Here is an 18,584-nt window from a genome sequence, read left to right as displayed (position 1 = left end):
TAAATCGGTTTGAGTCATTCTTTAAGAAAAAAATAAGTCAAAATTATCTGATTCTAGCTTCTTTAAACGTGAAGAATTTCTGGTTTCTTTATTCCTCTATGACTGAATATCTTTGGGCTGTGGAAGAAACAAGACATTTGATCATCATCTTGGGCTTGGGGATAAGTTGATCAATGTTTTTTTTGACATTTTATAAACCCAAACGTAATCAATTAATCAAGCAAATTACTGACAGATTAATTGACCCGGAAACACTCGTTAGTTCCAGCCCCGAAGTTTATTTTGAAGTCACTGCAACAGTCAAGAGCTGGAGTTTACTTAACAATCTTGTCATCCGTGGTGCCACGGTTCCTCTCCCACCTTCCCAGCTCTGTCATTATTTCAAAGTTTCTCGCGTAAATGCTTTTCATGTGCAAAAGAAGGTATTTTGCAAGCCTGAAAATACTTTTCTTGGTTTGTCAAAGGTGTGTGAGTGCCATGAGCAACAAAGCTCCTAGCCTCAAGAATCTCATGTCAGTTGCCCTTCCTTGTAAGTCCTGGAAAAACAAAAAGCTCTAATGACATTTAAAACTTGAGAATCAGAGAGAAACCATGGACAAACTCTGGATTTGTATGTTGTACATACTCATCATTTGAATAAGCTTGTAACAGACAAAGTACTGTGCCATTTCGTTTGCCCTCATGTTCTGCATCCTATCTGAGTGATTGTGTTTGTCTGTGTGTGAATGTCTGTGTGTTTCGCTGTATTTGGTTGTTGTTGCATTGCAGTGCTAGTATTTTTTTTCTTTGCTATGTTGGGTTCAGCTTGTTTATGCTGTTGGCTGTAGAAATCATTTGAATGCTGTCATATGTACATTTTTATTGCATGCTTTTGATTTTCTGTGTCTCAATTAACCTTGGCGTATCACTCATCACTACAAACTAAAGACAGCATGTGAGGGTGAAATTATCCTCTGCCTTCGCTCAGAGTACACCTCAGGACAAGGAGGTCTTAGCCTCTCTTGATGCATGTTATAAAGGTAGCAGTCATGAAGTGAAATGTGTGTTTATGGCAATTTACTATATGTTCCATTTTCACATTCATTTAGATATCGATTCATGCAAAATAAATTCATCATGTTAAAGGGCATACACACATTGCTAAACCTTGACTGTCTTCCTCTCCTGATGCCTGCCACTAACCACATGGTAATCAATGTTGTTTGATTGCAGAGGGAACATCCCCACTCTAAACAGGTATTGTAAAACATTCTTTTTATTGCATAAACCACTAGTGACTAGAACAGCTAGCTGCATGGTGAAATCAGTAATCATTGTTATGGTCAATTCATCTGGTGATTAAGTTAACAGATGTTGCAATGATGCAACTCTTAGGTGCTTTGAAATTTCCACAAATGAAACAGATTTTAGCAGCTGGAGTTGGATTGAGAATTTCTTTATTTTACTGACAACAGCATGGCCCTTGGCGTTCAGCCTCTGTGTCAGACTTTTATTTGTGTGTGTGTGTCTTTGTGAAGGAGTGTTATATTCCCAAATATTGTGTGTGTGTGTGTGTGTGTGTGTGCTTCAATAATTTGGAATAATTTAGGATGTAATGTGACGTAGGTGAATTCAAAATTACGTGTTGGGGAATTGTTGTACACTAGTGCAGTCTCCTGAACTGAAACCTGTGACTGTGCTGTCCAGGAAAATGTCTACTCCAATCCTGGACATTGTAAAAGCCACGGACACTAAATTACAGGCAACTAAAACCCAGGACCTTAAAGCACAAGATAGTAAACCTAAGGATGATTCTGCTGAGAAGAAAAATGCCTCAGATTCGGATTCTGTGGACAGGTTTGGCACACAAAACCTCTCTAGTGTTTTAATTGGGTGTAACTTCTGGGACAGCTTCTTATAATCAAAGGACTAACTCCCAACAAAATAAACAGTGTATATTTAAATGGGTATTCTGGTGGTTTTGTGTCCATGTTCCTGTAAAAAGAATATTTTCTTTATTTTAAATTTGACTAACATGTGGTCTGTCAAAAATCCCTTACATACTCTATAGCTGCTTTCACTGTGTTCACATGCAACGGTGTAATTCTTGGCCTCTTCCTTTTTATAATTGGAACCTCATTCAGTTTTTACACTAAATTGTACCCTACAATCGACTGCAATTAGGCTTCTAAGAGTTTTCATACATATTAAATCCCAACATCTCAAACTGCCAAATAACTGAGGGATCAAAACTGTTGTGAGGTTCTTAAAGGTCGATTGGGGGGGGGGACGTCTTCACACAGTCAGTCTAGTGGCATGGCAGATTCCCATTGTAATTGCGCTCTGTCGATACTCTAGGATGTCATTCTCATCCAACCTAAATCACTATGGCATGGTGCACGTAGCCAGCGTCAGTGACGTTCTGCTCGACACATCTTTTACACCACCTTGTCAGCGCATGGGAGCCATGGTCGCTTTCCGGTCCTTCCAGGAGTTCACCAGGTCAGCACTTAAGATAAAATACTTATGATAAAAGACTTGTTAACTTGGATGTATTTCACTGTAAGGTGAAGATAATATTGCAGGTGTGATTAATGGCATGTGTGTTTTTCTCCTCTATAGGAACATATCGGACATGTTGAGCTGCTTCTCTGACTCTCCTCCCCCAAGTCCAACCTTCCCAGAGGGAGGTAATCCTGTCCTGTATGGCGAAGAGGACAATAAGGTGACAAGAACAGACTTCTGATATTCACAGGCCGGTCATTGATCTGTACGACTTTGTACCTTAGAATGAAATATGCATTTGCCTTGTCATCCAGAGTGTCCAGGATGAGCCTATCCATATCCTGAATGTGGCCATCAAGACTGACAGCGACATTGATGACGATGGCCTGGCAGCCAACTTCCGAGAGTTCACTCAGTCAAAGGTGGGACCAACAAGGCCTTTTTGTTTCCCCTCGATATCAGCAGAGAGAGTTAAATGTTTGAGATTGCTCAGAAAAAACATCCTGACATTTGTTTCCTTTTTCCCATTACAGAAATCTCTGCTGTTTGAACATGGCATCCGTAGGTTGACTTTCCTTGTGGCTCAGAAGGTAAGAGCCCCTAATGAATATTGAAGTGAACTACCTGTCTCCACAATCTGCCAACCTGCATGACACCAATTCAGAAGTTCTGATTAGCATGTATCAAACGTTTACATATGATTTGTCTTGCGTCTTTTGTTTTGTAAATACTAATACTTTTGATGAGTTTGTTTACACGGGATGACATTGTTGTGGTAATTGTAATCATTTGCATTTGAAATTCAGCCTTATGATCCTGTTTGTCTCTGTATCTCTTTCTGCATGCCTTGCTTTTTGCTGCATTTATGATGACAGGATTTCAGGAAGCAAGTCAACTGTGAGGTGGACCAAAGGTTTCATGTAAGTAGAGGAAGACAAAGGAAATGAGAACAGGTGGCTCTTTCATGTGATTTATTGAAGTATCAGTGCATGTGGTTAAAAACAGTTCAAACACGTCCTACCAAGGAGGTGCACATTAAATATCCAGACAGTCAGTTCCAATGTATCTGTTTTAAACCACTGTAGACAGTCCACTGGAGGTAGATTAATGAGCTCAAAAGATGGTATACTGATAATTCCCACATGGATTTTATCCAGCAGTGACTGCTTGGTCTTTCTGTGACAAGCCATGCGGTCCTGCAACTCCTCGATTTAAAGAGGAAGCTTATTCAACTCTGTTGCACCAGTGTAAATAAAGAAAACCTAACCCACCATTGCCATTATATCCCCAGAACCATGAACTCATTGCATAGGTTTTATCACCTTGAAATGCCAATCATGACGGATTTGTGATATGCTCTGCCTATTCTGCTATAGCACACACGGCCGCATTTATTTTTCCATGGTCGGCCCATTATCAACAGAACACCCACTAGCATTCAGATGATGGTGATACTGACAGGGATTTAGAACAGGATTAGCTTTTGAGAAATGCTCTATTCTCTGTTCTTTCGCCTCTGTTGTCATTTTGACAATAGGCATTGATTTTTCTTTTGATGGCACCACAGTGTCTGATGAGAGCTAATCGTGGCCCTTGTTATATGGACTTTTTTCAGTGCTCTTTTTCAGTAGTCTGCACCAGTCTGCATGCTCACCCTAAAATGTTTTTTTCTCAGTTGACTATATAGTGGTGGGTGAAAATGATGTATAATCGCTGTGTCAAATCATGTAGAGGTGTCCAGTGTGTGTGTGCTATTGCAGTTCTCTTGTTGTTGTGTAGGCTGAGCATCTCCAGTCGCTTGGGTATTGTTTTGGCAAGTAGGACACTTCATCTGATAATGTCAGACAGGGCTACCAGGCATTATTCAGAAGATCAAATGTCTCTGGGAAAAAAAGGAAATGTTTTATTCATTAGCTTGGTGAGAGGTGCTATATATATTGCCTATTGCCATTAGTATGTGAGCGTGCAGTCTTAGTGAATACACAGTGATTCCCTGATAGACAAATTATAGCAGTAAAGGAGCATATGGCCTGATCATCACTGCATAATGCTCCATACTCACTGGTGTAGCAATTTCAGCATAGCCCCAAAATAGCTTATTGTCACCTGCTGTGATTAGGTTTATAGTTGTATGTCTAACTGATTTGGTATGCTTAACATTACAATGCTTTTGTTGAGGATCCATTGTTGATTTCTTTTTTTTCCCGTCTTATCTCTATCTTCCATACAGAGAGAATTCCCCAAATTTTTCACATTCCGTGCCAGAGACAAGGTGGGTGTCTACTTTCAAGGGTTCATTTAATGGTCTTTTTACATCAAAATGTAAAAAATATATACAAAATATATATAATATACACAATCAACACAGAGCACAACAGAACAAAAAAATTTATTTTGGGGGATTGAGGGGAATGAATTTAAAAGCCTCACTGCCTGGGGAAAGAAGCTGCTCTGGAACTATGCGGGTGCAACATTTATGGGAACTATTAAAAACCATGTGTCAAATCATCACTTGGCCATCTTGCTGTTAGCTCATGTAGAAATGGCCATCTTTATTGAAAATACACAGCATCAGATTATTGTAACAATGAAAATGAACCCACAAATTTCAAAATAAAACTGAATGATTAATTTAACTTTACCATTCAAAGCTATGTTATGGTGGTAAGAAACAACTTTTAACCCCCCTAGCAGTGCTGAATTTCACTCTGTCAGAATCAGTGATGCTCTTCTTCCGTTACCCCTGAAAGTTTCACTACAATGACACCACCAAAGCTCATTAAAGTAATGAACTCTTTAATTATGTCTCCCATTTAAGAGAAATGACACCCATTAGCAGCTTCCTGGGATCGAGGTTGCCAATGATTTCATTTACTTAATACACTGTGTGGCTCACAGGCATCTTTCTACTCTTATATCAAGTCAGTGCTCCTGAAATTGCCAATTTGAACTACTGTTAATGGAAGAGATGATGGCAGGGAAGCCTAACTTAAAGGAAAAAGTTACTCAGGAAAGTCTTTGAACATGTCCATTTAAATTGTTTGTATTGTTGTGTTTCTGTTTGTGATTGTGTCTTGTCGATTCTTAAAAGTTTGAGGAGGACAGGATCTATCGTCATTTGGAGCCTGCACTAGCTTTCCAGTTGGAGCTCAACCGCATGCGCAATTTTGCCCTAACTGCCATCCCATGTGCCAACCACAAGATGCACCTGTACCTGGGTGCAGCCCGTGTGGAGGTGGGCACCGAGGTGACGGACTACCGTTTCTTTGTGCGAGCCATTATCCGTCACTCTGATCTGGTCACAAAGGTGAGACAACGGATGAACAAGGAACCTTGATTCTCCAAAAAAAATTCTTAATAAATGAATCACACCTGCCTCATTGACAGTTTTTCTTCTGTTCCTCCACTAGGAGGCATCTTTTGAATACCTTCACAATGAGGCAGAGCGTCTGCTGCTGGAAGCCATGGATGAGCTGGAGGTGGCTTTCAACAACACGACTGTACGAACTGACTGTAACCACATATTCCTCAACTTTGTCCCCACAGTCATCATGGACCCATCAAAGGTTTGAGAAACCATCACAGACACACACATCTTTGATACGCTGTCAGACAGCTCACATTGTTATTAATGAGTTTGCTTTCTTTCTCTACAAACCTCAGATTGAGGAGTCTGTGCGCTCCATGGTGATGCGTTACGGCAGCCGCCTGTGGAAGCTGCGCGTCCTGCAGGCTGAACTGAAAATTAACATCCGCCTGACTCCAACAGGAAAGCAAATCCCCATCCGCCTCTTCCTCACCAATGAGTCAGGCTACTACCTGGACATCAGCCTGTACAAGGAGGTCACTGATTCCCGAACGGGACAGGTGGGGCCCAAAGACAGACAGGTGGGGCACTCATACATCTTCCATCTCATCTGCTTATTGTCCAGTCGCTGGCAAAGGGCTTCAGCTCCATGCTGGCAACCTCAGCTCCCAGAGTGCAATTTACCAGCCTCTCTGGTAAAGTTAAAGATGGAGATGTCATTTTCATACACCAGCATTAAAACATTCTGGCTTTAAGGTGTATTGAGTTGGAGTAGAGATCCAGTATGGTGTCATGTTGTTGGTGGACAGTCCTTTTAGTAATATCCTTCACAGATTATTATAATATCCTCGCAGCTGATCAGGTGAGCTACACTTCATCCAGCCATCCACACATCTGTCCATCATCACATCCACACATATAGAAATTATATAATTAAATACATGGAATGGGCTTTAGTAAAATTCACATGTAGAAATTAAGAAAAAAAAATCCAATTATCTTGATTTTCCTTGTTGATTTCATTTTACCATTTTTGCTGTGTGGTTGCTTTATTAGGTCCATAATAGTGAATGTGAGAGGCTTTGAATTTGGGTTCCATTGGAAGATTTTAAACATGGTTGAGAAAATAACCTCCTGCCTGTATAATTACTGAATTTGAGTTTGGAATAAGCCAACGTCTAGTTTCTAGTTGCGAGATAACACGGATGTTAGTGTGGAGTGAAATGCTTTTTGGAATACAAAGACACATGCTGTTAAATTGTTTGTTTTTTATGCCGTTTTTATGGGCCTAATTAAAATTAAATTCCTGCATGAAACCTGCACTTACAACATTGTAGCACTTACAATAGCTCACAAGTGAGTGGTCCCGTCTCTGATGGCCCTGATAATGTATGATGCTGTAGCCTGGTGTCCTCTGTAGACTGTTACCACTCCCTGTGTACATTATTCTTTAAAATTTGACTGGCTTCTGTGTTAATGTGTCTTCCGTATACTTTGTTTGTTATTGCTGTAGCAATGGGTGTGGAATCATCATCATGATCATCATCCTCATTCTCAAATTCATGATTTGGCAATGTTGCTGAGAAGTGACTCCCTCTGTTCCTCTTTTTTCAGATCATGTTCCAAGCATATGGAGACAAGCAGGGTCCATTGCATGGCATGCTCATCAACACCCCCTATGTGACCAAAGACCTACTGCAGTCTAAGCGCTTCCAGGCACAGTCTCTGGGCACGACCTATGTCTATGACTTTCCAGAAATGTTCAGACAGGTACAGTTTTTAAAAAAAACAAACAAAAAAAACCCCATAACAACTCGCATCTTGATTTTGCATTGTGTTTAGCATATGCTAAGTAATATTGATTTGCAAAATGATGTTGACTAAATACTTTTTTCTGACTATTTCTTTTTCTAGGCTCTGAAAAAGCTGTGGCACTCTAGCCAAGCCTATGCCCACTTACCCAAATGCCCTCTTCCTTCTGAGCTGCTCACCTTCACAGAGCTGGTCCTTGACGCCCAAGGCCAGCTGGTGCAGATGAACCGACTGCCAGGGGGCAATGAGGTCAGTTTTTTTTTTTTTTTTTTTTAGTTTGATACATAAATACAGATATTGAAAGATAATACAGTAATACCCATTCACTTTGACATAATCTTTTTTTCTTTATCTATCTCAATATTTCTAAATGTGCAATTTCCCTTTTATGCTGTAGGTGTCTCTGTGTTTCTTTGGCAGTGTTCTTGAGTGTTTGTTAAATACTTTGCTGTTGATGGCAATGCTTAATGCTTCAATGAAAGAGAAATAATTTTAGTAATTCTTGCTGAGGACAAAATGCTACACTCTGAATCAATTATGGAGCATGACACATGGAACATCTCACACTTGATTTCATTCCCATCTATACCATTGAGCAAACACATTTACCTTTAGAATCATAAAAAACATAAAATAGCATTACTATAAAGTATTTCTATTGCATTTATCGTGCAGTGTTGTAGTAGATATTCAGTCTCTATTGGTGCCTATCCTTTGCCTATTCTGTATCCAGATTGGTATGGTGGCATGGCGGATGACCCTGCGTACACCAGAATATCCAGCTGGACGTGAGATCATCGTCATAAGTAATGACATCACACACAAGATAGGCTCTTTTGGGCCCCAGGAGGACGTGTTGTTCCTGCGAGCCTCAGAGATGGCACGAGAGAGCGGCATCCCTCGAATCTACATCGCAGCCAACAGTGGCGCCCGTATTGGGCTGGCAGAGGAAATCAGACACATGTTCCACGTGGCCTGGCAAGATCCAGCTGACCCCTATAAGGTCAGCCGGCAGCCCTTACAACATTTTGTGTAACTGTTTTACATTTTGTTAATCGAAATGCACCAACTCAGCATTTCAAAAACACAAATATCCTTAAAAAATAATATTTTGTCCGTAAATTCCTACTTTTACTGGTAATCCCAAAATGTATTTTCCACATAATGAATGTCATTACTTCCTACACACATTCTGTACGTATTAGTATATTTCTTTATTATGATATTTGATCTCTAAAATTTCAGTTCCCTACCTTTTCTTGCATTTCAAAATATTAAACCTATTTGTTTGCATCTGCGTCATTGTCTATCATAACTAAACAGTCACTACTACATACCCCTGCAGGGTTTCAAGTATCTCTACCTCACGCCTCAGGATTACAAGAAAGTGTCAGCCCTGAACTCTGTGCATTGCGAACATGTGGAGGATGAGGGAGAATCCAGGTATATCTTTTTATTACATATTAGTACTTTGTATGTGAGGAAATTAATCTGCAAGATGCTGAAGTATCAGTCAAGTATGCATGACTCCACGGTTTAAAGCCCATAAGATTACAACAGCGGTGGCAATGGAATGGAAAGCTATTGGAGGGGTCACGTCTGGTTGTGAGTGAATGTATGTGTTGTCATGCAGGTACAAGATCACAGACATCATAGGAAAAGATGAAGGGCTGGGTGTGGAGAATCTGAAAGGGTCTGGAATGATTGCTGGAGAATCCTCTCTGGCTTATGACGAGATCATCACCATGAACCTGGTAAGACTGAAGTGGGCACGCTTGTGTTTAAAAAAAACAAAAAAACAAAAAAAACATGTAGCTTCCTCCTTAGCCTTGAGCTGTACACTTGTGTGATCTTTCAAGAGCAAAGAGTTGATTAGCTTGCATCTGGTTACTCTCCACGTATTTGAAGCCCTAACATGATTGTCTTTGCTCTATAGGTCACATGCAGAGCGATAGGGATCGGTGCCTATCTGGTGAGGCTTGGACAGAGAACCATTCAAGTGGACAACTCTCACATTATCCTTACTGGTGCTGGAGCACTCAACAAGGTAAACTTATCTACAGTGTAAATACACATTTCAGTACAACACAAAGATGTTTTTTTTGTAAGTGTTCTAAAAAAAGAAATGCTGTTGTGTGATTGTGTGCATTGTGCTTCTTCTGTAACACTGAATAAGCACTACATGAGTTATCTCTAAACTCACACAATTGATGCGTCTGCATTTTAATGAGGAATTCACTATAAATATAAATTTAGTTGGCCCCGAAAAAATTTTCTAATGTGGGAGGAAGAGCAAAATGATCTGTAAAAGAGCTGCGTGCGCGTGCCTGTAAATCCTTTTGCAACTGTCCAGGTTTCCTTTTTAAAATAAATAAACATACTGCAGATTCTGAAATATAAAATTACAGTATAGAATTATGCGAATTTATATATCAAAAGAAAATTTATTTGAAAAGAGTTTAAGATTTTGGTGCTGTTTCTACTCGCAGATCTGGCCCTCGTTCTGTTTGACTAGGATTCCCTTTCCGATCCTAGCCACAGGCCTTCCTGCCACTCAAAGTGGAATAATTGAAAGCGAACCATGAAGTTGTATTTGCATAGAAATAGAGTGACATGCCGGAGGCTGCAGTGCAGGACACCCATATCATTTGTTTTTAATCAAAATGAGAAGTTTTGCTGAGGCAGATTGTTTTCTGTATGCTGTTGATTAGTGTGTGTGTGTGTGTGTGTGTGTGTGTGTGTATGCCCTCATGCTTCACTACCTCCTCTTGTCTTGCTTTCCATTCTCTCTCCTTGTCAGTGCATTAAGATTCAAATTAGATGACAGATTGCAACATGACGAATAATGCAAATGGCACAATGATGGCTAAAGTATTTGCTGGGAGCTCAATTGTTTTTAGATGGCCCCACTGTTTAGCTCTATTTGTGGGAGTAAACTCATAGTATTGTTTATTGACAAGTGTCAGCAATGTGCAGGTGATGAACTGCAATATATCCTTTTTGTTTACAATCAATTATGTTTGTTTTAAAATAGTACTGGTTTCACTAGCGACATAGGAAATATTTTTCTCTGCTCATTTATCATGTGGTTTCCTGGCTATTAACTGAAACTTAATGGAGAGCAGGAGGCTGCCGCCCAGAGATCATCATTTCATTAGCTGCTGGAAAGCTCTCATATTTTCATGGGGAGTGGATAGTAACTACTAACATAAATACCCCAGTGAGCTGTTACATCTAGTTTGCCCCTCATTTTCTTCCTCCCAGTCATCTCCCTCTGTTCCTCCTCCTATATCCTCTCCTCTTCCCTCTGCTGTGGAATGTTAATGAAGCCGGCAATGGCCAGAGGCACAGGGGTTTTGTGTATGTCAAGGTGACTGCAATGTTTCTTGCGGCCGTAGGCATTCCTGACAGCTTTAGGAGAGTGCCCTAGATTTGTAGCCAGATACATAACCATTAATGGTAATAAAGAAAGTAAATGATGGCTGAAAAGGTGAGGGCTGAGGGTAGGGATTGAGCTCCTCTGATTTTTATGGGACCATGTCAAGGCCCTGCCACCTGTTCTAGGCCGCTTATGAAAATAGGGTGGGCTGGGAGTGAGATTTTATGGCTTCTTGTTGGCACAGGGACAGTTTTAAAGGTAAAAGTAGTTCAGTGGCTTCAATCTCACCCTTTATACAGCAGCTTCTATCGGCACTGGTAGATGGAGGATTCAGAATACACATGACAACCAAAAGGGATGTAAGCCAGTTGAAGAACTGTGTATTTTGGATGAGAAAGGGCATGTGTTAATTCACACCGTCTGTCAGAAAATCCCTCAGGATGATGGTGATTCTGCCACCCACCTGTGACCGCTGTGGTAGAGAGATTTCTGGCTGCTGATCACCTGTATTGAAGAGGCAGTGTGGCCATGTAATGCAGGGTCCCTGCTGTTACTTCTCATTGATCCTCAGCTCCCCAGACCAGAAGCCTGGTGACAACACCTCTTGTTGGCCAAGGTTGCACAACATGAACAGTGGATTAACTCTTGCCTCCAGTGTGGGCCAGACAGAGGAGGCTTTTAAAGAGTAAATTCACACTAAATGAGATTGGGAAAACAACTGCTCCAGGTTTCAAGCAGTTTTCTACTGTATGTAACTCTGTGTAGTCAACAGAGAAAAGTACTCTTTTTGTCATTCTTTTTCCCCCTGATGTAAAATCCACATCTTTTGTCTTTTTCCTACTACAGGTGCTGGGCAGAGAAGTGTACACATCAAACAACCAACTTGGTGGAATTCAAATCATGCACAACAATGGTGTGACCCACTGCACTGTTTGCGATGACTTTGAGGGAGTCTTCACGCTTCTGCAGTGGCTGTCCTACATGCCCATGGTAATGTTTAGCTGTTGAATAGGATGCTGCATCCTATAGCACTGTCATAGATGAACTTTGTTTGTTTTTGTCAAATACATAAAATAAAGACATTTCCTTTCTTCAGTGTAAATCTAGTCCAGTGCCCATCCTCAATGCCAAGGATCCCATAGATCGGCTAGTGGAGTTTGTGCCTACGAAGGCTCCTTATGACCCCCGCTGGATGTTAGCAGGACGTCCCAGCCAGAGTGAGTAGTCTGCAATTATGCTATTATGAGATGTCATCTTGGGCTCTGGGAAACTGTGACTGCCATTTTTCACCATTCTTGAGATTTTAAAGACTAAATGTTCAGTGTTAATGATAGGAATGCTGCGATTGATCGGCCACATATCGTTATCAGCTGATATTTTTTTCTAAATAGTTTGATCGGTGGAAACACAGAGAGAGAGAGAGAGAGAGAGAGAGAGAGAGATCTTAACTGGTATAACATTAGAAGATGAGGACACTGACTGTAAATTTACAAGCACGGATCAGGTAAAGTAACAGGGAACACACCACATTTGTCTTGATCATTTCAATAGGCCTCCTCCACACAGGCTCTCCGGCTGTTGTGGAATTGGAATCGCGGGTGAAAAAGAACAAAACATGAATTGTTTTTTTTTGGGGGGCGACTTTATGAAACATACAAAGAAAGTCAACAGAGCAGACACATGCATGGAGAGAGAATCTGGTGTGTGTGTGTGTGTGTGTGTGTGTGTGTGTGTGAGAGAGAGAGAGAGAACCGAAAGGCAAGGTGAGCAGATTGAGAAATAAGAAATATCCTATACACCCACCTCCCAGTAACAAAGTGTAGAATGCTATGATTAAAGTTGTCTGAGGAGAGAGAGCGAGAAATATGTTGCCTGCCAATAAATAAATATTGGTGATCGCCCCCTAAAATTCTTTTCGGAGCGAATCATCTGATTAATTGATAATGAAATAGCCACTCTCTGCTCTGAAAATGGGACAATGGAGTGGCTATATCAAATACTGAGTTGTGCTAAAATTAAATGGCATCCTGTTGTAACTACTTGATTTGGACAGTTTGCTCATTTCCTCCACTCATCCCTTTCATCCAAAATACTTCAGCAGTTGTAAAGAGTCACACCCCATTTGCTGTGTCTGTTATTTAAACAAAAATATTAAGATTTATTATTTCCTGTCCCCTGTGTGAAAGGTTGAAATTATTCATTACTGGAGAGAGACTATTAAGAAACTAAGAGAGAAACAGGGAAACCTAACATCATGCTGCTAAAGACAAGATCAAGATAGCACCAAAATGGATCCAGTGTGTTTTACTGTGCAGGTCAGCACTGAGCAAGTTCCACATCAGTGTAATTACAGCTTGAGACAGCAAAGAGATTGGGGGACCGTGTGGGAAGCCAGTCAACGTCTCTGGTAGTGATGAGTGGCGAAGCTTAACTGAATGGTAACCTCAGAGGCTGGGCATGTTTCTCAGAGTGTGCAGGCAGAAAAGGAGCTGAGTGAGCCTCCTTTATACAGTCATCCATCATAGTCGCTGCCAAGATTACAGATTCTGAGGCAAAAAAATACACAAACTCAGAGGAATAAAGTCGGGGGTTTTGAAAAAACTATGGAAAGAGAATATTTTATGAAAATTAATTCAGTTGAATTTCCAATTAGCAGTAATTAACTCCACTTGTTTAGGTTTTTGTTTTTTTTACCTTTCTGCTCTTGTCACACTACTCTCACCCCTCTCTGTATATACAGCTCCAAAAGGTTCCTGGCAGAGTGGCTTCTTTGACCATGGCTCTTTCATGGAGATCATGCAGCCATGGGCTCAGAGTGTGGTGGTAGGCAGAGCCAGGTAAGTGTCCCAACAAAACACTAAATGCAGATGACACACTGTCGATAACAAATTTGTTTGCACCGTGAATGTAGTCAAGGCATTTTGTAGATGTGCTCGATGGCCTCTCTCCACAGACTGGGTGGGATACCTACTGGGGTGGTTGCCGTAGAAACCAGGTCAGTGGAGCTGTCAATCCCAGCCGATCCAGCCAATCTGGACTCAGAGGCGAAGGTAAGGGGTCGCTCAATGCATGACAGAAAAAAACAAAAACATAAGTGTGATCTGGCATCCAAGTATATACAGTGAGAGAAAAAACTATTTGATCCCCTGCTGATTTTGTACGTTTGCCCACTGACAAAGAAGAGATCAGTCTATAATTTTAATGGTAGGTTTATTTGAACAGTGAGAGACAGAATAACAACAAACAAATTCTGAAAAACGCATGTCAAATGTTATAAATTAATTTGCATTTTAATGAGCGAAATAAGTATTTGACCCCTCTGCAAAACATGAGTTAGTACTTGGTGGCAAAACCATTGTTGGCAATCACAGAGGTGTGACGTTTTTTGTCATTGGCCACCAGGTTTGCACACATCTCAGGAGGGATGTTGTCCCACTCTTCTTTGCAGATCTTCTCCAAATCATTAAGGTTTTGAGGCTGACGTTTGGTATCTCGAACTTTCAGCTCCCTCCACAGATGTTTTATGGGATTAAGGTCTGGAGACTGGCTAGGACCTTTTATGTGTTTATTTTTGAGCCATTTCTTTGTTGCCTTGGGTGTGTGTTTTGGGACATTGTCATGCTGAAATACCCATCCACGACCCATTTTCAATGCCCTGGCTGAGGGAAGGAGGTTCTCAAGATTTGACATGGCTCCGTCCATCGTCCCTTTGATGGGGTGAAGTTGTCCTGTTCCCTTAGCAGAAAAACACCCCGAAAGTATAAGGTTTCCACCTCCAGGTTTGACGGTGGGGATGGTGTTTTTGGGGTCATAGGCAGCATTTTTCCTTCTTCAAACACAGCAAGTTGAGTTGATGCCTCTTGCAGAGGCTACCCTTAAAATTATTGACTGATCATTTCTTTGTCAGTGAGCAAGCGTACAAAATCAGAAGGGGATCAAATAGTTTTATCTCTCACTGTAGACATTTACAGACGCTGGTTTTCTGATCTGTATATTTAGATCATCCAGCAGGCAGGGCAGGTGTGGTTCCCAGATTCTGCTTTCAAAACAGCCCAGGCCATTAAGGATCTGAACAGAGAGGGCCTGCCTCTCATGGTGTTTGCCAACTGGAGGGGCTTTTCTGGAGGAATGAAAGGTACTTCTGCTTCCGTGATAATCAGTCAATCTGGGTTTGAGCCCGTTCAGTATCTCATATAAAAATTCTCCCTCTTAGATATGTATGACCAGGTGTTGAAGTTTGGGGCCTACATTGTGGACGGGCTCAGGGAGTATAAGCAGCCGGTGCTGGTTTATATCCCCCCCCAGGCTGAGCTGAGAGGAGGATCCTGGGTGGTTATAGATCCCACCATCAACCCTCGTCACATGGAGATGTACGCTGACAAGGACAGCCGGTGAGTTGGGCTGAAACAGGGGCAGATTAAGTGTCTCTTTATTAAACCACCTTTGTTCACTTTAATCATTTGTGTCTCAGAGGTGGTGTGTTGGAGGCTGAGGGAACAGTGGAGATCAAGTTTAGGAAGAAGGACCTGGTGAAGACTATGAGAAGAGTAGATCCGGTCTACATGAGCTTGGCTGAAAGACTGGGTGAGTCCTCCACTTCAAATCCAATCATAGCTCCTTACGGGTGTCTTTGTCTCCCTCTGCCTTGTCCTCATTTTAGCGAGGAGCAGTATATCAGGTGCATGTGTGCTTTGCCTGTCGTTCTTTATTTGGCGTCAATTGTATCATCCTTACTGCAGTCCTCCCCGGGAGACGTGTCAATCACAGCCTGCTCCGATCAATCACCTGCTCTCATGTCTCTCCTGCACAGCCTATTGATTTTTCCTCCAGGTTCAGAGCAACTGTGGTCCAATGCTGTGTGGCGCTTTGGGCAAACTGGTGGAATGGGGGGTTACTGGGGAGGGTTTGAGAGCTTACAGATTGGAATTGACAGAAATCAATCTTTGGAGACAGGGGCCAAGGGTTTGGGGGAGCTCTAAGACAAAATGCTGTTAGCGGGAGTTAATTCACTGCTGCATGCTCATGTAGAACCTGATTTGATGGGACTATAGGACTACAATGTGAGGACAGAATGTTTGGCTTTCACACCTAAACTCACACTGCATATCCAGTACCTATTAGCATTAATTGCAATTTCTTACCCATATGCTCAGCATGTAAACTATGGCAGTCAGTTGTTTTGCCAAATTTGGCAGCTTTGTTTTATGGTATTGTTTTGAAACTCCTGCAGGAACCCCAGAGCTTAGTCCCCCTGATCGCAAAGAGCTGGAGACCAAGCTGAAGGAGCGTGAGGAGTTTCTCCTGCCTATTTACCACCAGGTGGCTGTGCAATTTGCAGACCTCCACGACACCCCTGGTCGCATGCAAGAGAAGGGCGTAATAACGGTGAGCATTTTTGTGTGCATGCACTGTGTGAGTGTGCAGTATGTGGATAACCTGGAAAGCCCACAGGGGAGTATTAGTATCAGTCTAGCTTCTGCTGCACCTGCCTGGTGAATAATGTTTGGTCTCACCAGGCTGTGAGACTCATCCTCATAATTATCTTCTGATGACCCTGGTCAATCACCTTTTAGAAATTGCAGAGCAGCCTCGGGCAAGCCCCACCTCATAATGTGCCTCATTCCCAGTCCCATCTTTCACATACATACAAATACACACACACACGCATACACACTCACTTTGCTCACATGACCAGAAGGATTTTTTTCACAGATGGATGGTAGTCGGGGTAATTTTTTTACACATAGTATGGAACAGAAAGACTTTCTAACTGTACTGGTCTGAATGTTTAACTTCAAATCAGTACTACATCAGCAGGGAAGTCTTTGATAGTAGGTGGTAAAATGACAAGTGATATTCATATCCCCCTTTAAATTTACAAAGACTGAAATATGCTTACTTGTATGTTAACATTTAATAACATGTAAACGCTAAGGAGATAGTAGCTTCTAATAACAGTAGCTGCATTTACATTATTTCTTTTGTCTTTTGCCCATCTCAGGATATCCTTGAATGGCAAACGTCCCGTCAGTTCTTTTACTGGCGTCTGCGGCGTCTGCTGCTGGAGGAGACGGTGAAGAGGAAGATCCAAGCGGCCAACAGCGAGCTGACTGACGGCCAGGTCCAGGCAATGCTGCGCCGCTGGTTTGTGGAGGCCGAGGGTGCTGTCAAGGTAAAAACCCACAGCGTACTTATGGCTTTGTTCTGTAGTCCCTCAATATTAAGTGGAAAATGACTTGAAGTTCGTAAACTGGAGGTTAATCTTACTTTAAGGACTTTTAATTAAACTTTGAAGTTAACTATTTATAGCAACATACCTTGACGCTAGACAGAACATCTTCATTTGAGCGGTCACTTTATTTTAAAAAGGCCATATACAGTAAATACTCCAAACACACAGAAATCTGGAAAATAGCTTCTTTTTTTGCCTCCAAAACAGAAGACTGGGATAAAGCATGAGCAACTCATATGCTCTGACTTAACTAATTTATTTTTAGATCTCAGTATCTACTCAAATCCAAAGTCATCATGTCCAGTCTTCTCTGACAAACGATTGAGAGTCTTTGACTGATCATCACCAGTATTAAATTGCTAACTCTGATCTAATGTCTGAGATCTATTTATTTTCAGTGTAGATGCCCAAGTAAACAGCTTCTTAGCCCATGGGAACGATTAGAGAGGTTGTGTCTTTTCATCCTGAAGCTCCTATTTCTTCTCTACTAGGCGCACCAGATAAAGAAGTAGTAAGCATTCCTATTAAATCAACCTTGATTAAATACAGATGGACTGATAACTAGTGGATAATGAAAATAAACATCCCTCAGAGATACATAAATGCCATTCCTTCTGGCCCAGTCTCAGAGGACCAGCCGCAGGGGTGACAGTCACCAGCCCAGCGTTTGAGATCTCCTAAGAAGTGGCCTTCTTGTTAGCTAATTTATTATCCCAATCAGGACTGGCTGTCTTAAGCCACAATTAATCACAGCCCTGGCACATGCAGATAGGAGAGCCAACACGCTGTTTCTTAATTAAAAGCAAACAGATTAAAAATGATTAATAAGGGCATTAAATGTTCTTGTGGACCTCAAGCAGGACTGTTCATAAAAAAGGCAAGAGCCCATTAAACCCCACAGCCCCCAAATCTTTGCTAAACCCTCCAGCCTGGCTTTGTTTGGGATCAGAGATGCCAGCACTCATGAATACTAATTTTCCTATCCAGTCCAGTAAACGCAACATGAGCCAGTCCATCTCTTAATGTTGTTGTTTATATATATTTATTTATTTATGATATTTTATATTTTGTACAGTATGTTACGTTATTTATTTATTTTATTCCCACTTACATTTGTTCACACTCACTATAAAAAAAGTGATTTCTAGGCTTCATTTACTCATAAATACCTGACTCTTGCTCACAGTAATTTGTTTTCTCTTCTTTATCACTCCCTCATTACACAGGCCTATCTGTGGGATAACAATGAAGAGCTGGTGGCATGGCTGGAGAGGCAACTGGCTGAAGAAGAGGGCGCAAGGTCTGTCATTGACGAGAACATCAAATACATCCGCCGAGATCACATTCTCAAGCAAATACGCAGGTGATGA

General features: G+C 41.4%; 1 protein-coding gene across 12 annotated transcripts in view; it reads left to right on the top strand.

Annotated features, from left to right (window-relative positions):
• acaca (acetyl-CoA carboxylase alpha) overlaps positions 1-18,584 on the top strand; it is a 36,022-nt gene that overhangs the window by 15,567 nt on the left and 1,871 nt on the right. For 3 of the 12 annotated variants that reach the window (XM_038709726.1, XM_038709736.1, XM_038709727.1), the window contains 27 exons: positions 1,213-1,236; positions 1,687-1,836; positions 2,338-2,481; positions 2,602-2,704; positions 2,799-2,906; positions 3,018-3,074; positions 3,360-3,404; positions 4,715-4,756; positions 5,576-5,791; positions 5,895-6,050; positions 6,148-6,372; positions 7,406-7,561; positions 7,706-7,852; positions 8,337-8,606; positions 8,949-9,046; positions 9,237-9,357; positions 9,540-9,650; positions 11,829-11,972; positions 12,079-12,199; positions 13,723-13,819; positions 13,936-14,032; positions 14,982-15,117; positions 15,196-15,373; positions 15,454-15,566; positions 16,213-16,367; positions 16,984-17,154; positions 18,441-18,577. In XM_038709726.1, the coding sequence (XP_038565654.1) occupies positions 1,213-1,236; positions 1,687-1,836; positions 2,338-2,481; positions 2,602-2,704; positions 2,799-2,906; positions 3,018-3,074; positions 3,360-3,404; positions 4,715-4,756; positions 5,576-5,791; positions 5,895-6,050; positions 6,148-6,372; positions 7,406-7,561; positions 7,706-7,852; positions 8,337-8,606; positions 8,949-9,046; positions 9,237-9,357; positions 9,540-9,650; positions 11,829-11,972; positions 12,079-12,199; positions 13,723-13,819; positions 13,936-14,032; positions 14,982-15,117; positions 15,196-15,373; positions 15,454-15,566; positions 16,213-16,367; positions 16,984-17,154; positions 18,441-18,577 (3,522 nt within the window). The remainder of the gene's footprint in view (positions 1-1,212; positions 1,237-1,686; positions 1,837-2,337; positions 2,482-2,601; positions 2,705-2,798; positions 2,907-3,017; positions 3,075-3,359; positions 3,405-4,714; positions 4,757-5,575; positions 5,792-5,894; positions 6,051-6,147; positions 6,373-7,405; positions 7,562-7,705; positions 7,853-8,336; positions 8,607-8,948; positions 9,047-9,236; positions 9,358-9,539; positions 9,651-11,828; positions 11,973-12,078; positions 12,200-13,722; positions 13,820-13,935; positions 14,033-14,981; positions 15,118-15,195; positions 15,374-15,453; positions 15,567-16,212; positions 16,368-16,983; positions 17,155-18,440; positions 18,578-18,584) is intronic. The other 9 variants (XM_038709728.1, XM_038709732.1, XM_038709731.1 and 6 more) reach the window with 9 other exon arrangements.

The sequence above is a fragment of the Micropterus salmoides genome, unplaced genomic scaffold (genome assembly GCF_014851395.1).
Source record: "Micropterus salmoides isolate LMB-PRFRI ecotype aquatic unplaced genomic scaffold, ASM1485139v1 Ms_hic_scaffold_9, whole genome shotgun sequence".
Taxonomy (NCBI): Eukaryota; Metazoa; Chordata; class Actinopteri; order Centrarchiformes; family Centrarchidae; genus Micropterus; species Micropterus salmoides.
Note: the sequence above shows the minus strand (reverse complement) of the source record. Positions and strands in the feature narration are given on the sequence as shown.